The 19,369-nt window shown below is 42.8% G+C and overlaps 1 protein-coding gene across 2 annotated transcripts in view; it reads left to right on the top strand.

Annotated features, from left to right (window-relative positions):
• The window catches only part of LOC134343099 (sodium/potassium-transporting ATPase subunit beta-1-interacting protein 3), a 523,347-nt gene extending 505,985 nt beyond the window's left edge, over positions 1 to 17,362 (top strand). For both annotated transcript variants that reach the window (XM_063041993.1, XM_063041989.1), the window contains exon 6: positions 16,507 to 17,362. Coding sequence is in view for 1 of the 2 variants with exons in the window: in XM_063041989.1 (XP_062898059.1) it covers positions 16,507 to 16,520 (14 nt within the window). In the remaining variant the exon portion in view is untranslated. The remainder of the gene's footprint in view (positions 1 to 16,506) is intronic.
• The last annotated feature ends 2,007 nt before the right edge of the window (positions 17,363 to 19,369 follow it).

Below are 19,369 nucleotides of genomic sequence, written 5' to 3' on the forward strand. Positions count from 1 at the left end.
TCATCCAACTCAGAACCCAGCCTTCCCTCCATACCCCCTGACCCCTGTAGCCACAAGGGCCATATCTAACTTCCTTTTAAACATAGCTAATGAACTGGCCTCAACAGTTTGCTGTGGCAGAGAATTCCACAGATTCACCACTCTCTGTGTGAAGAAGTTTTTCCTAACCTCGGTCCTAAAAGGCTTCCCCTCTATCCTCAAACTGTGACCCCTCGTTCTAGACCTCCCCAACATCGGGAACAATCTTCCCGCATCTAGCCTGTCCAATCCCTTTAGGATCTTATACGTTTCAATCAGATCCCCCCTCAATCTTCTAAATTCCAACGAGTACAAGCCCAGTTCATCCAGTCTTTCTTCATATGAAAGACCTGCCATCCCAGGAATCAATCTGGTGAACCTTCTTTGTACTCCCTCTATGGCAAGGATGTCTTTCCTCAGATTAGGGGACCAAAACTGCACACAATACTCCAGGTGTGGTCTCACCAAGGCCTTGTACAACTGCAGTAGTACCTCCCTGCTCCTGTACTCGAATCCTCTCGCTATAAATGCCAGCATACCGTTCGCCTTTTTCACCGCCTGCTGTACCTGCATGCCCACTTTCAATGACTGGTGTATAATGACACCCAGGTCTCGTTGCACCTCCCCTTTTCCTAATCGGCCACCATTCAGATAATAATCTGTTTTCCTATTTTTGCCACCAAAGTGGATAACTTCACATTTATCCACATTAAATTGCATCTGCCATGAGTTTGCCCACTCACCCAACCTATCCAAGTCACCCTGCATCCTCTTAGCATCCTCCTCACTGCTAACACTGCCACCCAGCTTTGTGTCATCCGCAAACTTGGAGATGCTGCATTTAATTCCCTCATCCAAGTCATTAATATATATTGTAAACAACTGGGGTCCCAGCACTGAGCCTTGCGGTACCCCACTAGTCACCGCCTGCCATTCTGAAAAGGTCCCGTTTATTCCCACTCTTTGCTTCCTGTCTGCTAACCAATTCTCCACCCACACCAATACCTTACCCCCAATACCATGTGCTTTAAGTTTGCACACTAATCTCCTGTGTGGGACCTTGTCAAAAGCCTTTTGAAAATCCAAATATACCACATCCACTGGTTCTCCCCTATCCACCCTACTAGTTACATCCTCAAAAAATTCTATGAGATTCGTCAGACATGATTTTCCTTTCACAAATCCATGCTGACTTTGTCCGATCATTTCACCGCTTTCCAAATGTGCTGTTATCACATCCTTGATAACTGACTCCAGCAGTTTCCCCACCACCGACGTTAGGCTAACCGGCCTATAATTCCCCGGTTTCTCTCTCCCTCCTTTTTTAAAAAGTGGGGTTACATTAGCCACCCTCCAATCCTCAGGAACTAGTCCAGAGTCTAACGAGTTTTGAAAAATTATCACTAATGCATCCACTATTTCTTGGGCCACTTCCTTAAGCACTCTGGGATGCAGACCATCTGACCCTGGGGATTTATCTGCCTTCAATCCCTTCAATTTACCTAACACCACTTCCCTACTAACATGTATTTCGCTCAGTTCCTCCATCTCACTGGACCCTCTGTCCCTTACTATTTCTGGAAGATTATTTATGTCCTCCTTAGTGAAGACAGAATCAAAGTAATTATTCAATTGGTCTGCCATGTCCTTGCTCCCCATAATCAATTCACCTGTTTCTGTTTGCAGGGGACCTACATTTGTCTTTATCAGTCTTTTCCTTTTTACATATCTATAAAAGCTTTTACAGTCCGTTTTTATGTTCTCTGCCAGGACAGTGCAGAGAGTTTAAAAAGGAGACCACCCTATACAGCGGGCAGCTGTCAGAGTGGGCAGCGGAGTGAGCGATAGCAGAGTGTAGGGCTTTGGCTTCAACGGGCTTCGGCGGTAAACGGGAAAAGGCAAGAGCGAAGCACCAACTCTTCCCCCCCCCCTTTGGCGAATCGGCCCGAACAGACAGGAACAGCAGGGCTCTCACAGCTAACGGTACGAGCTAACAGCTTAAAAAGTTCGTCTGTTTGGCGAGGTAAGTGGGTGAGTAGACTTATTTATCCTGTTTCATTCCTGTAGAATTAGATAGCATGACTGCAGGGTTAGTGCTTTGTTCAGGGTGTCAGATGTGGGAATCCTGGGAGACCTCCAGCCTCCCTGATGGCCACATCTGCGCCAGGTGCACCGAGATGCAGCTCCTCAGAGACCCTGTTAGGGATCTGGAGCTGCAGCTTGATGACCTACTGCTTATCAGGGAAAGTGAAGAGGTGATAGACAGGAGCTACAGGGAGGTAGTCATCCCTAGGCTACAGGGGTCAGAAAACTGGGTGACTGTCAGGAGAGGGAGGGAAAATGCCCGGATAGTGGAGAGCACACCTGTGGCTGTTCCCCTCAGCAACAAATATCTTGTTCTAGATGCAGTTGAGGGGGATGACCTGACAGGGTACGCCCACAGTGACCGGGTCTCTGGCACTGAGCCTGGCGCTGTTATGCAGGAGGGAAGGAGGGAGAAGAGGAATGCGGTAGTCATAGGGGATTCCATAGTCAGGGGAATGGACAGGAGATTCTGTGAGCCTGATAGAGATACTCGCATGGTGTGTTGCCTCCCAGGTGCCAGGGTACGGGATGTCTCGGATCAGGTCCAGAATATTCTGAAGGGGGAGGGCGAGCAGCCAGTTGTCTTGGTGCATGTTGGTACCAATGACATAAATAGGATAAAGGAGGAGGTCCTGAAGAGAGATTTCTGGGAGTTAGGAAGGAAGCTGAGAAGCAGGACTTCCAGGGTAGCAATCTCAGGATTGCTACCTGTGCCATGTGCTAGCAAGGACAAGAATAGTAGGATCAGGCAGATGAATGCGTGACTGAGAGACTGGTGCAGGGGGCAGGGCTTCAGATTCTTGGATAATTGGGATCTCTTCTGGGGAAGTATGATCTGTTCAAAATGGACAGATTACACCTGAACCCGAAGGGGACCAATATCCTGGTGGGAAGGTTTAATAGAGCTGTTAGGGAGGGTTTAAACTAATTTGGCAGGGGGATGGGAACCAGAATGATAGAGCGGAGAAAGGGGAAAACAGAAATAAATCTAAGATAGTGAGCAGTGAAGATGTCAGGAAAGACAGGCAGGTGATGGGGCAAATTTGTAGCCATTGGGATGAGTTGCAGTGTAATAAAGTTGCAGTGAAATCAAAGCGAAAAGTACCAAATACTGGTCTTAAGGTGTTATACTTAAATGCACACAGCATAAGGAATAAGGTGGATGATCTTGTCGTATAGCTACAGATTGGCAGGTATGATATTGTGGCCATCACTGAGACGTGGCTAAAGGATGCATGTCTCTGGGAGCTGAATGCCCAAGGATACACGGTGTATCGGAAGGATAGGAAGGTAGGCAGAGGGGGAGGCGTGGCTGTATTGGTAAGAAATGATATTAAATCATTAGAAAGAGGTGATATAGGATCGGAAGGTGCAGAATCTTTATGGGTTGAGCTAAGGAATAGCAGGGGTAAAAGGACCCTGATGGCAGTGATTTATAGGCCTCCAAACAGCTGCAGTGATGTGGACTACAAATTACAACTGGAAATAGAAAAGGCTTGTCAGAAGGGCAGTGTTATGATATTTGTGGGGGATTTTAACATGCGAGTGGATTGGGAAAATCAGGTCGGCACTGGATCTCAAGAGAGGGAATTTGTAGAATGTCTACAAGATGGTTTTTTAGAACAGCTTGTTGTTGAGCCCACTAGGGGATCGGCTGTACTGGATTGGGTATTGTGTAATGAACCGGAGCGGAGGTGATTAGAGAGATTGAGGTGAAGGAACCCTTAGGAGGCAGTGATCATAACATGATTGAGTTCACTGTGAAATTTGAAAAAGAGAAGCCAAAATCTGATGTGTTGGTATTTCAGTGGAGTAAAGGAAATTACAGTGGCATGAGAGAGGAACTGGCCAAAGTTGACTGGAAAGGGACACTGGCAGGAAGGATGGCAGAGCAGCAGTGGCTGGAGTTTATGCAAGAAGTGAGGAAGGTGCAAGACAGGTATATTCCAAAAAAGAAGAAATTTTCAAATGGAAAAAGGATGCAACCGTGGCTGACAAGAGAAGTCAAAGCCAAAGTTAAAGCAAAGGAGAGAGCATACAAGAAAGCAAAAATTAAAAAAGTGGGAAGACAGAGGATTGGGAAGTTTTTAAAAGCTTACAAAAGGAAACTAAGAAGGTCATTAAGAGGGAAAAGATTAACTATGAAAGGAAGCTAGCAAATAATATCAGAGAGGATACTAAAAGCTTTTTCAAGTATATAAAGAGTAAAAGACAGGTAAGAGTAGATATAGGACGGATAGAAAATGATGCTGGAGAAATTGTAATGGGAGATAAGGATTTGGCAGAGGAACTGAACGAGTATTTTGCATCAGTCTTCACTGAGGAAGACATCTGCTGTATACCGGACACTCAAGGGTGGCAGGGAAGAGAAGTGTGCGCAGTCACAATTACGACAGAGAAAGTACTCAGGAAGCTGAATAGTCTAAAGGTCGGTAAATCTCCCGGACCAGATGGAATGCACCCGCGTGTTCTGAAGGAAGTAGCTGTGGAGATTGCGGAGGCATTAGCGATGATCTTTCAAAAGTCAATAGATTCTGGCATGGTTCCAGAGGACTGGAAGATTGCAAATGTCACTCCGCTATTTAAGAAGGGGGCAAGGAAGCAAAAAGGAAATTATAGACCTGTTAGCTTGACATCAGTGGTTGGGAAGTTGTTGGAGTCGATTGTCAAGGATGAGGTTACAGAGTACCTGGAACCATATGACAAGATAGGCAGAACTCAGCATGGATTCCTTAAAGGAAAATCCTGCCTGACAAACCATTTAAAATTTTTTGAGGAAATTACAAGTAGGCTAGACAAGGGAAATGCAGTGGATGTTGTATATTTGGATGTTCAGAAGGCCTTTGACAAGGTGCCACACATGAGGCTACTTAACAAGTTAAGAGCCCATGGAATTACAGGAAGTTACATACGTGGATAGAGCGTTGGCTGATTGGCAGGAAACAGAGAGCGGGAATAAAGGGATCCTATTCTGGTTGGCTGCCGGTTACCAGTGGTGTTCCACAGGGGTCCATGTTGGGGCCGCTTCTTTTTACATTGTACATCAACAATTTGGATTATGGAATAGATGGCTTTGTGGCTAAGTTTGCTGACGATACCAAGATAGGTGGAGGGGCCGGTAGTGATGAGGAAACAGAGAGTCTGCTGAGAGACTTGGATAGATTGGAAAAATGGGCAAAGAAGTGGCAATTGAAATATAATGTTGGAAAGTGTATGGTTATGCACTTTGGCAGAAGAAATAAACGGGCAGACTATTATTTAAATGGGGAAAGAATTCAAAGTTCTGAGATGCAATGGGACTTGGGAGTCCTCATAAAGGATACCTTTAAGGTTAACCTCCAGGTTGAATTGGTGGTGAAGAAGGCGAATGCAATGTTGGCATTCATTTCTAGAGCAATAGAGTATAGGAGCAGGGATGTGATGTTGAGGCTCTATAAGGCACTGGTGAGACCTCACTTGGAGTACTGTGGGCAGTTTTGGTCTCATTATTTAAGAAAGGATGTGCTGACGGTTGGAGAGGGTACAGAGAAGATTGACTAGACTGATTCTGGGAATGAGAGGGTTAACATATGAGGACCGTTTGTCCGCTCTTGGACTGTATTCTTTGGAGTTTAGAAGAATGAGGGGAGACCTCAGAAACATTTCAAATGTTGAAAGACATGGACAGAGTGGATGTGGCAAAATTGTTTCCCATGATGGGGGAGTCAAGTATGAGAGGGCATGACTTAAGGATTGAAGGGTGCCCATTCAGAACAGAAATGCGAAGAAATTTTTTTAGTCAGAGGGTGGTGAATCTATGGAATTTGTTGCCATGGATGGCAGTGGAGGCCAAGTCATTGGGTGTATTTAAGGCAGAGATTGATAGGTGTTTGATTAGCCGGGGCATCAAAGGTTATGGTGAGAAGGCGGGGGAGTGGGACTAAATGGGAGAATGGATCAGCTCACGACAAAATGACGGAGCAGACTCGATGGGCCGAATGGCCGACTTCTGCTCCTTTGTCTTCTGGTCTTATGATATAAAATTGGTTCTCTGGCAGCAGTGCAGTACAAACACAAAACTCTATAAATTACAAGTAAATTACTAGTTCCTCCCTCCGGGAGAAGGCTCAGGAGCTGGAAGACTCGTACGGCCAGATTTGGGAACAGCTTCTTTCCAACTGTGATAAGACTGCTGAACGGATCCTGACCTGGATCTGGGCCGTACCCTCCAAATATCTGGACCTGCCCCTTGGCTTTTTTGCACTACCTTACTTTCCATTTTCTATTTTCCATTCATGATTATAATTAAAATTTTTAGTATTTACTGTCAACTTGTACTCCAGGGAGCGCGAACTGCAGAATCAAATATCGCTGTGATGATTGTACGCTCTAGTATCAATTGTTTGGCAACAATAAAGTATGAAGTAAAGTATAAAGTAAATCAAGAGTATAAAAGAAGGAAAAATGAGATGGTGTTCATGAGTTCACGTACCATTCAGACATCCATTGGCAGAGGGTAAGAACCTATTCCTAAATCATTGAGTGTGGGTTTTCAGGCTCCTGTAACTTATATTTTTGATGGTAGTAATGAGAAGAGGGCAAGTCTTGGATGGTGATGGTCCTTAATGATGGATGCTGCCTTGATGAGGCACCATCTCCCGACGGCATCCTCATCCTCTGTGGTAGGAAATGTTGTGTCCATGATGGAGCTGGCTGAGTTTATAACCCACTCTTGCAAACTTGTGCACTGGAGGCTCCATTGAAGGCTGTGATGCAACCAGTCAGAATCCTCTCCACTATATGTAAAAGTCTTTGATAACATACCAAATCTCTTCAAACTCATTTATGAAGCAGGGCTGCTGGCATGCCTTCTTTATGATTGTTTTGCATTGATCCCTGGTTAGGTCCTCTGAGATGCTGAAGCACAGGAACTTGTAGCTGCTTACCCTTTCCACTTCTGTGTATCTTCTCCCAACTTCCCCTTGCAAAGTCTGCAATCTGTTCCTTAGTTTTGCCGAAGTTGTGTGCAAGATTGATGTTGCAACAGCACTTAGTCAGCTGACCTACCTCAATTCTGTAAACCTCCTTTTCATCATCATAGATTCCAGCAATAACTGTGGTGTCATCAGGACATTTGTAGATAGCATTTCAGCTGCACCAAGCCACACAGTCATGAACAGAGAGAGAGAGGGAGAGTAGAACAGTGGACTGAGCGTGCATCCTTGAGGTGCGACTATGTTGACAGCAAGGAGAAAATACTATTGCTGATCAGCACTGACTGTGGTTTCCCAATAAGAAGGTCAAGGATCTGGTTGCAGAGGGAGATAGAGTCACAGATTTTGAAGCTTGCTTATTAGTACTGAGGGAATGATGAATGCTGAGATGTATCAATGAACAGTAGCCTTGCATATGTCTTGCAATCTTCTAGGTGCTGCAAAAGTGAGAGAGAGAGCCAGTGAGATTATGCCCGCTGTAGAACTGTTGATGGCCGAATCACAGCAGCTTGCTCAGACTGGAGTCAATTCTAGCCATATATATCCTCTGAAAGCACTTCGTTGCTGTAGATGTGTGTGTTACAGGGCAATAGTCATTGAGACAGCTCACCCTGCTTTTCCTGGGTACTGGAATAATTGTTGCCCTTTTGAAGCAAGTGGGAACCTCAATCTACAGCAGTGAGAGATTGAAGATGTCCAAGAATACACTAGCCTCTTGGTTGGCACAGGTTTTCAATACTCGGCCAGGTACGCTGTAAGGTCTCAAAGACAGAGATCACAGGGTCGCCAGATGCTGTGGGGATTTGCACAGGTATAGCATTATTCTCTCTTGCAAAGCATGCGTAAATACCCTCACTCATGATTGTACAAAAATATTTTTATTTACATTGCCCCTTCAGTAGTATTAATGAGTTACCTCTGAAACATTGAAACATTGTTTCAACAGTGGGTTTGGGTTGGATCTATACTTATCACATCACAGAAAAACATGAGGTGACCTGACTGAAACAAAAGTTGGACTCAGTGGATGCTGATTGGTTATTTCTACCAGTGGACTTACACAGAACTAAGAAGTATACTTTTAGAATGAAGGAGTATCACCCAGTTCAAATGGAGATGTGAAGGAATTTCTTTTCTCAAGGTCATGAATGTTTAGAAGTCTCCAACACAGGGAGTTGTGGGTGCTAGGTATTTGAATAATTTGACAGACATTTAAACCACAAAGGAGTCAGGAGTATGAGGACTGAGTGGGAAAGTTAGGCCGAGGTCAGAATTGGATTCACTATGACCTTATCGAATGGTGATGGTGGTTTAGTGAACTGAATGGCCTACACTTTTCATTTAGCGTGTGGCCAAACAATAGGAAGGTAGGTAAGAGATGTACTGCGTAACTTCTCAAATAATCAAGGCTGCATGTTCATCAATGACACAATTTTTGGAACCACTGCAAAATTGTGGAACCACTCACAGCAGAGTGAGAGGATGCAGAGTGAGAGGGCTTTGGCTCAACGGGCTTAAGCGGAAACAGGGAGAGGCTTCCTGCGACCGTTGAGTCTCATAGCAAAGGGGTAAGTTACAGGTTTATTTATTTAGTAATAACAGTAGCTTTAGAGGTGTTTGTCTAGGATTAGTGTTGTGCTTGGAGTGCCCGATGTGGGGACCCTGGGAAACTCCCAGCCTCCCGAAGGATTACATCTGCACCAGGTGCATTGAGATGAGGATCCTTAAGGACCATGTTAGGGATCTGAAGCTGCAACTTGATGACCTTCAGCTAATTAGGGAAAGTGAGGAGGTGATTGATAATACCTATAGAGAGATAGTGTACAGCACCTCTGTGACAGTCCCCCTTAGAAATTGATATATCATTTTAGATACTGTTAGAGAGGTTGACCTGACAGAGGAAGACCACAGTGAATGGGATTGTGGCATTCTGCCCAGTGCCATGATTAAGAGAGCAAGGAGAAATGCAGTACTTATAGGGGATTCCATAGTGAGGGGAACAGACAAGAGATTCTGCGAGCCGGACAAGGATACCTGGATAGTGTGTTGCCTCCCTGATGCCAGGGATGTCTCAGATCGGGTCCAGAGTATTCTGAGGAGAGAGGGCGAGCAGCCAGAAGTCTTGGTACATGTTGGTACCAATGACATAGGCAGAAAAAGAGAGGAGGTCCTGAAGGAAGATTACTGGGAGCTAGGAAGTAAAGCCGGACCTCCAGAGTAATAATCTCAGGATTACTGCCTAAACCACGCGCTAATGAAGGTAAGAATAGCAGAATTAAGCAGATGAATATGTGGCTAAGTAACTGGTGCAGGGGCGGGGCTTCAAATTCTTGGATCATTGGGATCTATTTTGGGGGAGTTATGACTTATACAAAAACAATGTGTTACACCTGAACTCAAAGGGTACTAATATCTGGCGGGTTGTTTAATATAGCTGTTAGGGAGGGTTTAAACTAAGTTGGCAGGGGTAAGGAAACCAGGGTGTTAGGGTCATGGAAGAGGAAAAAAGAAATAAGTCAAAGATACTGTGCAGCAAAGATGGCAAGAAGGACAGGCAAGAGAACAGACAGGATAATTTGCTGTGCGATAGAAATATAGCAAAATCGGTAACAGATAGGGATCTAAATGTACTGTACTTAAATGCACGCAGCATTAGAAATAAAGTGGATGACCTTGTTGTACAGCTACAGGTTAAAAGATATGACATTGTGGCCATCACCAAGTCATGGCTAAATGATGGATGTGATTGGGAGCTGAATGTCCAAGGATACACAGTGTATAGGAAAGATAGGAAGGTAGGCAAAGGGGGTGGGGTGGCCCTGATGGTAGCAACAATATCAAATCACTGGAAAGAAGGGACGTAGGATCAGAAGAGGTAGAATCCTTATGGGTCGAGCTAAGAAATGGCAAGGGTAAAAAGACACTAATAGTAGTTATATACAGGCTGTCAAACAGCAGCCGGATGTGGACTACAAGTTACAGCTGGAAATAGAAAAAGCATGTCAGAAGGAAAATGTCAAGATAATTATAGAGGATTTTAATATGAAAGTGGATTGGGAAAGTTAGGAAGGTACTGGATCTCAGGAGAGGGAGTTTGTAGAATGCCTACGGGATGGCTTTTTGGAGCAGCTTGTCCATAAGCCCACCAGGGGACCGGCTGTTTTGGATTGGGTGCTGTGTAATGAACCTGAGGTGATTAGGGAGCTGGAGGTAATGGAACCCCTTGGAAGTAATGGTCATAATATGATTGAGTTCAGTTTCAGATTTGAAAAGGAGAAGCTGATATCAGGTGTATCGATATTTCAGTGGAACAAAGGAAATTACAGTGGTATAAGAGAGGAACTGGCCCAAATCAATTGGAAAAGTAAGCTAGATGGAGGGACAGTAGAGCAGAATTGGATGAAATTCCTACAAGAAATAAGGAAAGTGCAGGAAAAATATATTCCAAGAAAAAAGAAAATCATGAATGGGAAAATGGCACAAATGTGGCTAATGAGAGAGGTTAAAGCTAAAATAAAAGCAAAAAAGTTGGTGTACAAGGAAGCAAAAATTAGTGGGAAAACTGAGGACTGGATGACTTTTAAAAACTCTTACAGAAGGAAACTAAGAAAATCATTAGGAAAGAAAAGATGAATTATGAAAGGAAGTTGGCAATGAACATAAAAAAGGATACTAAGAGTTTTTTGAAATATATGAAGAGTAAAAGAGTGACACAGGTAGATATAGAACCGATTGAAAAGGATGCTGGAGAAATTATAATGGATAACAAAGAGATGACAGAGGAACTAAATGAGTATTTTTCATCAGTCTTCACGGTGGAAGACATTAGCAACATACCTGACAGCCAGAGGTCTCAGGGAACAGAATTAGGTACAGTCAAGATTACTAGAGATTAGCTTGGGAAGCTAAATGGATTAAGAATAGATAGGTCTCCCAGACCGGATGAGGTGCACCCATGGGTTCTGAGGGAGGGGCTTTGGAGATTGTGGAGGCATTGGCAATGATCTTCCAGGAATCAATAGACTCTGGCATGGTTCTGGAGGACTGGAAGGTCGCAAATGTAGTTCCGCTGTTTAAGAAAGGAGGGAAGCAGCAAAAAGAAAATTACATACCTATTAGTCTGACATCGGTAGTTGGAAAGTTATTGGAGTCGATCCTCAAGGACGAGGTTATGAAATACCTTGAGGTGCATGACAAGATGGGCCCAAGCCAGCATGGTTTCATGAAGGGAAGATCCTGCCTCACCAACCTATTGGAACTTTTTGAGGTAATCTCAAATATGATTGACAGGGGAGAGGCTGTGGATGTTGTGTATTTGGATTTTCAAAAGGCCTTCGATAAGGTGCCGCATAAGAGGCTGCTTAATAAGATGAGAGCCCATGGAATTACAATAAAGATATTGGAATGGGTGGAGCATTGGCTGATAGGCAGAAAACAAAGGGTGGTAATAAAGGGATCCTATTCTGATTGGTTGCCGGTTACTAGTGCTGTTCTGCAGGGGTCGGTGTTGGGGCCACTTCTTTTTACAACGTATATCGATGATTTAGATTATGGATTAAATAGTTTTGTGGTTAAGTTTGCGGATGACACCAAGATGGGTGGAGGAGCAGGAAGTTTTGAAGAAACGGAAAGGATGCAGAGAGACTTGGTCAGTTTAGGAGAGTGGGCAAAGCTTGAGAAATGTACGGTTGTATATTTTGGAAGAAGAAATAATCACGCAAATTATTATTTAGATGCGGAGAAAATTCAAAAATCGGAAGTGCAAAGGGACTTGGGGGCCCTCGTGCAGGATACCCTAAAGGTTAACCACCAGGTTGGATCTGCAGTAAGGAAAGCGAATGCACTGTTGGCATTCATTTCAAGAGGAATAGTGTATAAGAGTAAGGAGGTGTTGATGAGGCTCTATGGGGCACTGGTGAGACCTCATTTGGAATACTGTGTGCAGTTTTGGGCCCCCTATCTTAGAAGGGATGGACTGATGTTGGAGAGAGTTCAGAGAAGATTTAAGGGGATGATTCCTGGAATGCAGGGACTAACAAATGAGGAGCGTTTGTCGGCTCTTGGACTGTATTCATTAGAGTACAGAAGAATGAGGGGGGCTCTCATAGAAACATTTTGAATGTTGAAAGGGTTGGACAGAGTAGATGTGGAAAGGCTGTTTTCCTTGGTGGGTGAGTCCAGGACAAGAGGCCACAATCTTAGGATTAGAGGGTACCCATTTAAAATAGAGATGAGGAGAGATTATTTTAGCCAGAGGGTCATGGATTTATGGAACTCATTGCCACATACGGCTGTGGAGGCCTGATCATTGAGGGTGTTTAAGGAGGAGATTGATAGGTATCTAATTAGTCAGGGTATCAAGGGATATAGGGGAAAAGCCAGAAATTGGAACTAGATGGGAGAATACTTTAGCTCATGGTGGAGTGGCGGAGCAGACTCGATGGGCCAAATGGCTTACTTATAGACAATGGGTGCAGGAGTAGGCTATTTGGCCCTGCGAGACAGCACTGCCATTCACTGTGAACATGGCTGATCATCCATAATCAGTATCCAGTTCCTGCCTTATCCCCATAACCTTTGATTCCACTATTCTTTAAGAGCTCTATCCATCTCTTGAAAGCATCCAGAGACTTGGCCTCCACAGCCTTCTGGGGCAGAGCATTCCATATATCCAGCACTCTCTGGGTGAAAGAGTTTTTCCTCAACTCCATTCTAAATGGCCTACCCCTTATTCTTAAACTGTGGCCTCTGGTTCTGGACTCACCCATCAGCGGGAACATGCTTCCTGCCTCCAGCGTGTCCAATCCCTTAATAATCTTATATGTTTCAATAAGATCCCCTCTCAGCCTTCTAAATTCCAGAGTATACAAGCCCAGTCACTCCAATCTTTCAACATACGACAGTCCCGCCATCCCGTGAATTAACCTTGTGAACCTACGCTGCACTCCCTCAATAGCAAGAATGTCCTTCCTCAAATTTGGAGACCAAAACTGCACACAATACTCCAGGTGTGGTCTCACCAGGGCCCTGTACAGCTGCAGAAGGACCTCTTTGTTCTTATACTTAATTCCCCTTGTTATGAAGGCCAGCATGCCATTAGCTTTCTTCACTGCCTGCTGTACTTACATGCTTGCTTTCAGTGACTGATGTTCAAGAACACCTAGATCTCATTGTACTTCTCCTTTTCCTAACTTGACTCCATTTAGATAATAATCTACCTTCCTGTTCTTACCACCAAAGTGGATAACCTCACATTAATCCACATTAAACTGCACCTGCCCACTCACCCAGCCTGTCCAGGTCACCCTGCATTCTCTTAACATTCTCCTCACATTTCACACTGCCACCCAGCTTTGTCATCGGCAAATTTGCTAATGTTACTTTTAATTCCCTCATCTAAATCATTAGCATATATTGTAAACAGCTGCGGTCCCAGCACTGATCCCTGCAGTACCCCAGTGGTCACCGCCTGCCATTCTGAAAGGGACCTGTTAATCGCTACTCTTTGTTTTCTGTCAACTAGCCAATTTTCAATCCATGTCAGTACTCTGCCCCCAATACCATGTGCCCTAATTTTGCCCACTAATCTCCTATGTGGGATTTTATCAAAGGCTTTCTGAAAGTCCAGGTACACTACATCCACTGGCTGTCCCTTATCCATTTTCATAGTTACATCCTCAAAAAATTCCAGAAGATTAGTCAAGCATGATTTCCCCTTCGTAAATCCATGCTGACTCGGACTGATCCTGTTACTGCAATCCAGATCTGTCGTAATTTCATCTTTTATAATTGACTCCAGCATCTTTCCCACCACCGATGTCAAGCTAACCGGTCTATAATTCCCTGTTTTCTCTCTTCCTCCCTTCTTGAAGAGAGGGACAACATTAGCCACCCTCCAATCCACAGGAACTGACCCTGAATCTATAGAACATTGGAAAATGATTACCAATGCATCGACGATTTCTAAAGCCACTTCCTTTAAGTACACTGGGATGCAGACCATCAGGTCCCGGGAACTTATCAGCCTTCAGACCCAACAGTCTATCCAACACCATTTCCTGCCTAATATAAATTTCTTTCAGTTCATCCATTACCCTAGGTCCTTTGGCCACTATTATATCTGGGAAATTGTTTGTGTCTTCCCTGGTGAAGACAGATCCAAAGTACCTGTTCAACTCATCTGCCATTTCCTTGTTCCCCATAATAAATTCACCCGTTTCTGTCTTCAAGGGCCAAATTTTGGTCTTAACTATTTTTTTCCTTTTCACATACCTAAACAAGCTTTTACTATCCTCCTTTATATTCTTGGCTAGTTTACCTTCATACCTCATTTTTTCTCCACATATTGCCTTTTTAGTTACCTTCCGTTGCTCTTTAAAAGTTTCCCAATCTTCCAGCTTCCCACTCGTCATTGCTATGTTATACTTCTCTTTTATTTTTATACTGTCCATTATTTCCCTTGTCAGCCACAGCCTCCCCATATTCCCCTTAGGATCTTTCTTCCTCTTTGGAATGAACTGATCCTGCACCTTCCGCATTATTCCCAGAAACACTTGCCATTGCTGTTCCACTGTCATCCCTGCTAGGGTATTGTTCCATTGAACTTTGGCTCCTCCCTCATAGCACCATAGTTCCCTTTGTTCAACAGTAATACTGACACTTCCGAGTTTCCCTTCTCCCTCTCAAATTGTAGATTAAAACTTATCATATTGTGGTCACTACCTCCTAATGGCTCCTTTACCTCGAGGTCCCTGATCAAATCCGGTTCATTGCACAACACTAAGTCTAGAATTGTGTTCTCTCTGTACAAGCTGTTCTAAGAATCTATCTCGGGGGATACTTCTGCTCCTTTGTCTTGTGATCTTGTGAATTTGCATTGTTTTCCAACATTAAGCCTTTGACAACTTCAGAAATCATGAATTACATTTGGAAAAGGTAACCATTGACACTGAGGCAGAATAAAAGGAGCAGTAGGTGCAGACTTGCATGGTGTGCTTTTGCATTCAGGAAGATTATCTCAAACTTCTGAAAAAATAATATACTCAGGTGATCCTGAGTTGTAGTCTATGGGCAGCTTGCAATGTTAGCAAAGTCATAACTCTGCTCTTCCTCTGAGAATATGCAGCACGTAGTGCCATCCTTTCTTTCTTTCTTTTTAAATCTTTTTATTGAATAAGTATACAAAAAGGTAAGCCATATAGGCACTAATACACTGTTAGAATATAATAAAATTACAGGAAATATTAATACAAAAAAAATTATACAATGTAATTTAAACATAATGTACCAAGGTAACCTAATAGTATACTAATTTTTATATATATATCAATAGAGAAAAGGAAAAAAACCCTTCCAAAAAAAACCCACCGTGCAACTAACTAAAAGCAAAGCAAAGCAATGGGCTAACTTGAAACCAAACAGAGTTAAAAAACTTAAAATCACGTCCTCAATCCCGACCTCCATTAAAAACAGTAAAAAAAACAAGAAGGGTATATATTACGTTAAGTGAAAATATTGAATAAAAGATCTCCAGGTCTGTTCAAATTTAAATGAGGAGTCATAAAGATTGCTTCTAATTTTCTCCAAATTCAAGCATAATATCATCTGAGAAAACCAAAAAAAGGTAGTTGGAGCATTAAGCTCTTTCCAATGTTGTAAGATACATCTTTTCGCCATTAAAGTAAGAAATGCAATCATTCTACGGGCTGAAGGAGAAAGATTACTGGAAATTTTAGGTAGTCCAAAGATAGCAGTAATAGGGTGAGGAGAGATATCTATATTCAATACCTTGGAGATAATATTAAAAATGTCTCTCCAAAAAGTTTCCAGAGTAGGACAAGACCAAAACATATGAGTTAAAGAGGCTATCTGCCCCGGACATCTATCACAAAAAAGATTAATATGAGAATACGTAGTGCCATCCTGCTATCACTAAGGTGCACACAATGAGATGTCAGCTATCCAAGCAGCCAGAGTGCCATGGCATAAAATACAAAGATAACAATGATTGATAGTGGTTTCCACTGGTAATGCATTTTGATCGGATCACCTTTATTGAACAAGATCATCTGAACTGTTGGTCTTTATCATTTTGAGGTACAAGATATGCTCATTCATACCCATATTTGCAAGAACGTTGCTGATTGCTGAGATGAGGTCAGTTCATTCAGGATCATTTAATATTTCAATTGGTGTTGTGTGTATGGTTGCACCATATATTGTAGTTATCAATTAAAGCATCTGACAATCCATTCAGGGATTTGTAATAAGATGTGTGAGTTGATGCACCATCATACTTATTATGTGTAAGTTGACTGCACCATGCAGTCAGATAACTTTTCTGATATGCTGGAAAGGTTAATGCTTTCCAGGTTTATATAGTTTAAAATGTCCAAAGGTGATATTACTGAAGGTTTTGCTTCTATTGCAGGTCGAAGTAAATGACCGATAACAGATGACCGTCGATGCAGAGGCCTCTGGCAATGATATATTTCAAACTACAGATCAGAGGAAAAGAAAAGGTTATATGTAATATCAGATGTGGGCAGGTACTCCCGCATCATTAATTTCTGACCAAAACTCAATTCAAGGACTAATTTTAGACAAATCCAAGTAGAGAATGAAATACTTGGTTCTAGTTATGACTGTTTTTTTGTCCTTTGCTGTACAATAATGGTATCTTGTATGGAGCGTCTAGTTAAAGTATGTACACTGTAGCAGACAGTGAATTTGGTAAAGTGATTTCTTTCAGGTAAAACCGCACTGTGCAAAAAGAAAGCATTGCTGGATTTGTGCTGAGAATGAATCAGTCCTTTGACAGTAGCAACAGTTTCTCTGTAGAATATTTAAATGATTCTGTTTTCAACTTGTATAAAACACTTTTTTATGAATTTATGAATTATTAATTCTTAACATATTTGTAAGATAATGTTAGCACCCCAGTATTTTGTAGTCTTGTGAATGTTGCATTTTATGTGAAAGATATCTTTTAGGCTATTTATGCATTATAGAGTAGGCGATTAAAGGAATCCTTTCATTCTCATTATTGCTGCATTTCTCTCTGATGTAGTTGAGGATCTTGTAAGTCTTCTGCTGAGTGCAGCATGTGACATGGTTGTATTATCCTAACTGCCAGATCCAATTTACAACACTGATATTCTTAAAGGCACTTGACAGTTTTAAAAATCCTGGTCTCAGAGCCTACTAAAAGTCACTTTCAAAGCCTTTAACTGGAACACATAATAATTAAATTAAAACACCACAGACTTCTAAATGTGGGAGACTAGGAATTCCATCATGCCTAAAGTGGAGCAAGTGGGTGGTTGGGGGTGGGTTACCTATGGACATCTGTTTATTCAGGATTGTATTCGACTATCGTTGTCCAGAGTGGTCAAAAGCCCGATGAGGAGACTGGAAAAACCACACTGCTTCCTATGCTACCGATCAACAAACATTTCCCACCACATTTGGGGTGAACTTGCATGTCTCACATTGGGTCCTTCATCCGTCACAGATGTGGAGAAAAATCAAGTCATCCTTCAGCCCAGGAAGTTGCCTTAGAAGAAACATGGGTGTTAATCTATAGGCATTCAGCCATCTCTCTTACAAAATGATGTGTCTACTGAATCTATGAAAGTAAAAGAACCGTGTGTAATCAGTGCCACTATAAAGGTACTCATAAACATTGTCTTAACAACCAATATCTAAGGGTGGTAAGTACAGCTAATGAATGGTAGATAATTCAGGTGCAATGCTCTTGCATCACTCCAAACTCCCTACAAAGGTCAATAGTGCTCCTCCATCTTCTCCTCTTCTTCCACTTTTGATGCAAAGGATAGCATAGAACAGTTAATGCATCACAAGGAAGACACAAAGATTGCAAAAGGACAGTTAGGTGAAATGAGTGGGCCAGAAGTCACAAAATGGAGTTGAATATGAAAAATGCAAGACTGTGCTTGTTACATACACCTGTTAGGGTGCATTCTCCAGTTACCTTATAAGGTAACCATAGCCTTCAGCCAGGAGCAGATGTCATCAGGTGGTTCCCAACCTTCACCGACTGTTTTGTCCCTTAACCACGACACTCTCCAGTTGGTGGGCCGGCGGTGGTGGCCAAATCACTGCCCATCTGCTCCTGGCGTCCAGCTCCCCTCCTCTTGCCTACTCCAAATCCAACAAGAGGCTCATTCTGCCTCTTCCCCCATCCTACGAGCTGCTTGTTTTTTGCTCCTTTCGTCCAGGCCCAGATCTGACAACTGCCATGCTGATTTGGCTGGGAAACCTCTGCAGCCGATCTCCACAGGGAACAACCATGCCCGCCATCCCTTGTCTTTATACTCCTGCAGTAAGGGCTGGTACTTCAAGGCCTTTCTCTCGTGGGCCTCTTCCCATCCCTCCTCCCACGGCACAGTCAACTCAACCAGAATTGTTTTCTTGTCTTCAGTGAAGAACATTGTAAAAGAAATGTGAGATCAGAAGGGTTTTAGGCACAAAATTTCCATGTAGGTCACAAAACGATTAAGAATGATAGTGGAATATTGTCCTTGACAGAGGTTGAATGCTGTATAACAGTTGAGAAATTTTGATGCAACTTTGTAGTAACTGGTGACTACTTCTGTCCTATATTTAAGGAATGACATGCTTGGTATGAAGTAGTCAACAATGGGTTTGTGTTGGCCTATACTTATTAGATCACAGAAGAATGAGGTAACCTGGGTGAAACAAAAGGTGGACTAGGTAGATGCTGATTGGTTATTTCTACCAGTGGACATATACAGAACTAAGAAGTATACTCTTAGAATGAAGGAGTATTGCCCACTTCAAATAGAGATGTGAAGAAATTTCTTTTCTCAAGGTCATGAATATTTAAAAGTATCCAACACAGGGATTTGTGGGTGCTAGGTGTGTGAATAATTTGACAGACATTTAAGCTACAAAGGAGTTGGGAGTATGAGGACCGAGTGGGAAAGTCAGGCCGAGGTCAGAATTGGATTCACTATGACCTTATCGAATGGTGACGGTGGTTCGGTGAACTGAATAGCCTACACTTTCCAATGTTTTTATTTAGCATGTGGCCAAACAATAAGCTAGGTAAGAGATGTACTGCGTAACTCCTCAAATAATCAAGGCTGCATATTCATCAATAACCCAATTTCTGGAACCACTGCAATTTGCATTGTTTGCCAACATTATGCCTTTGACAACTTCAGAGATTATGAATTACATTTGGAAGCGGTAACCATTGACACCGAGGCAGAATAAAAGGAGCAGTAGGTGCAGACTTGCATGGTGTG

This window comes from Mobula hypostoma, chromosome 1 (assembly GCF_963921235.1).
Source record: "Mobula hypostoma chromosome 1, sMobHyp1.1, whole genome shotgun sequence".
In the NCBI taxonomy this organism is placed as follows: domain Eukaryota; kingdom Metazoa; phylum Chordata; class Chondrichthyes; order Myliobatiformes; family Myliobatidae; genus Mobula; species Mobula hypostoma.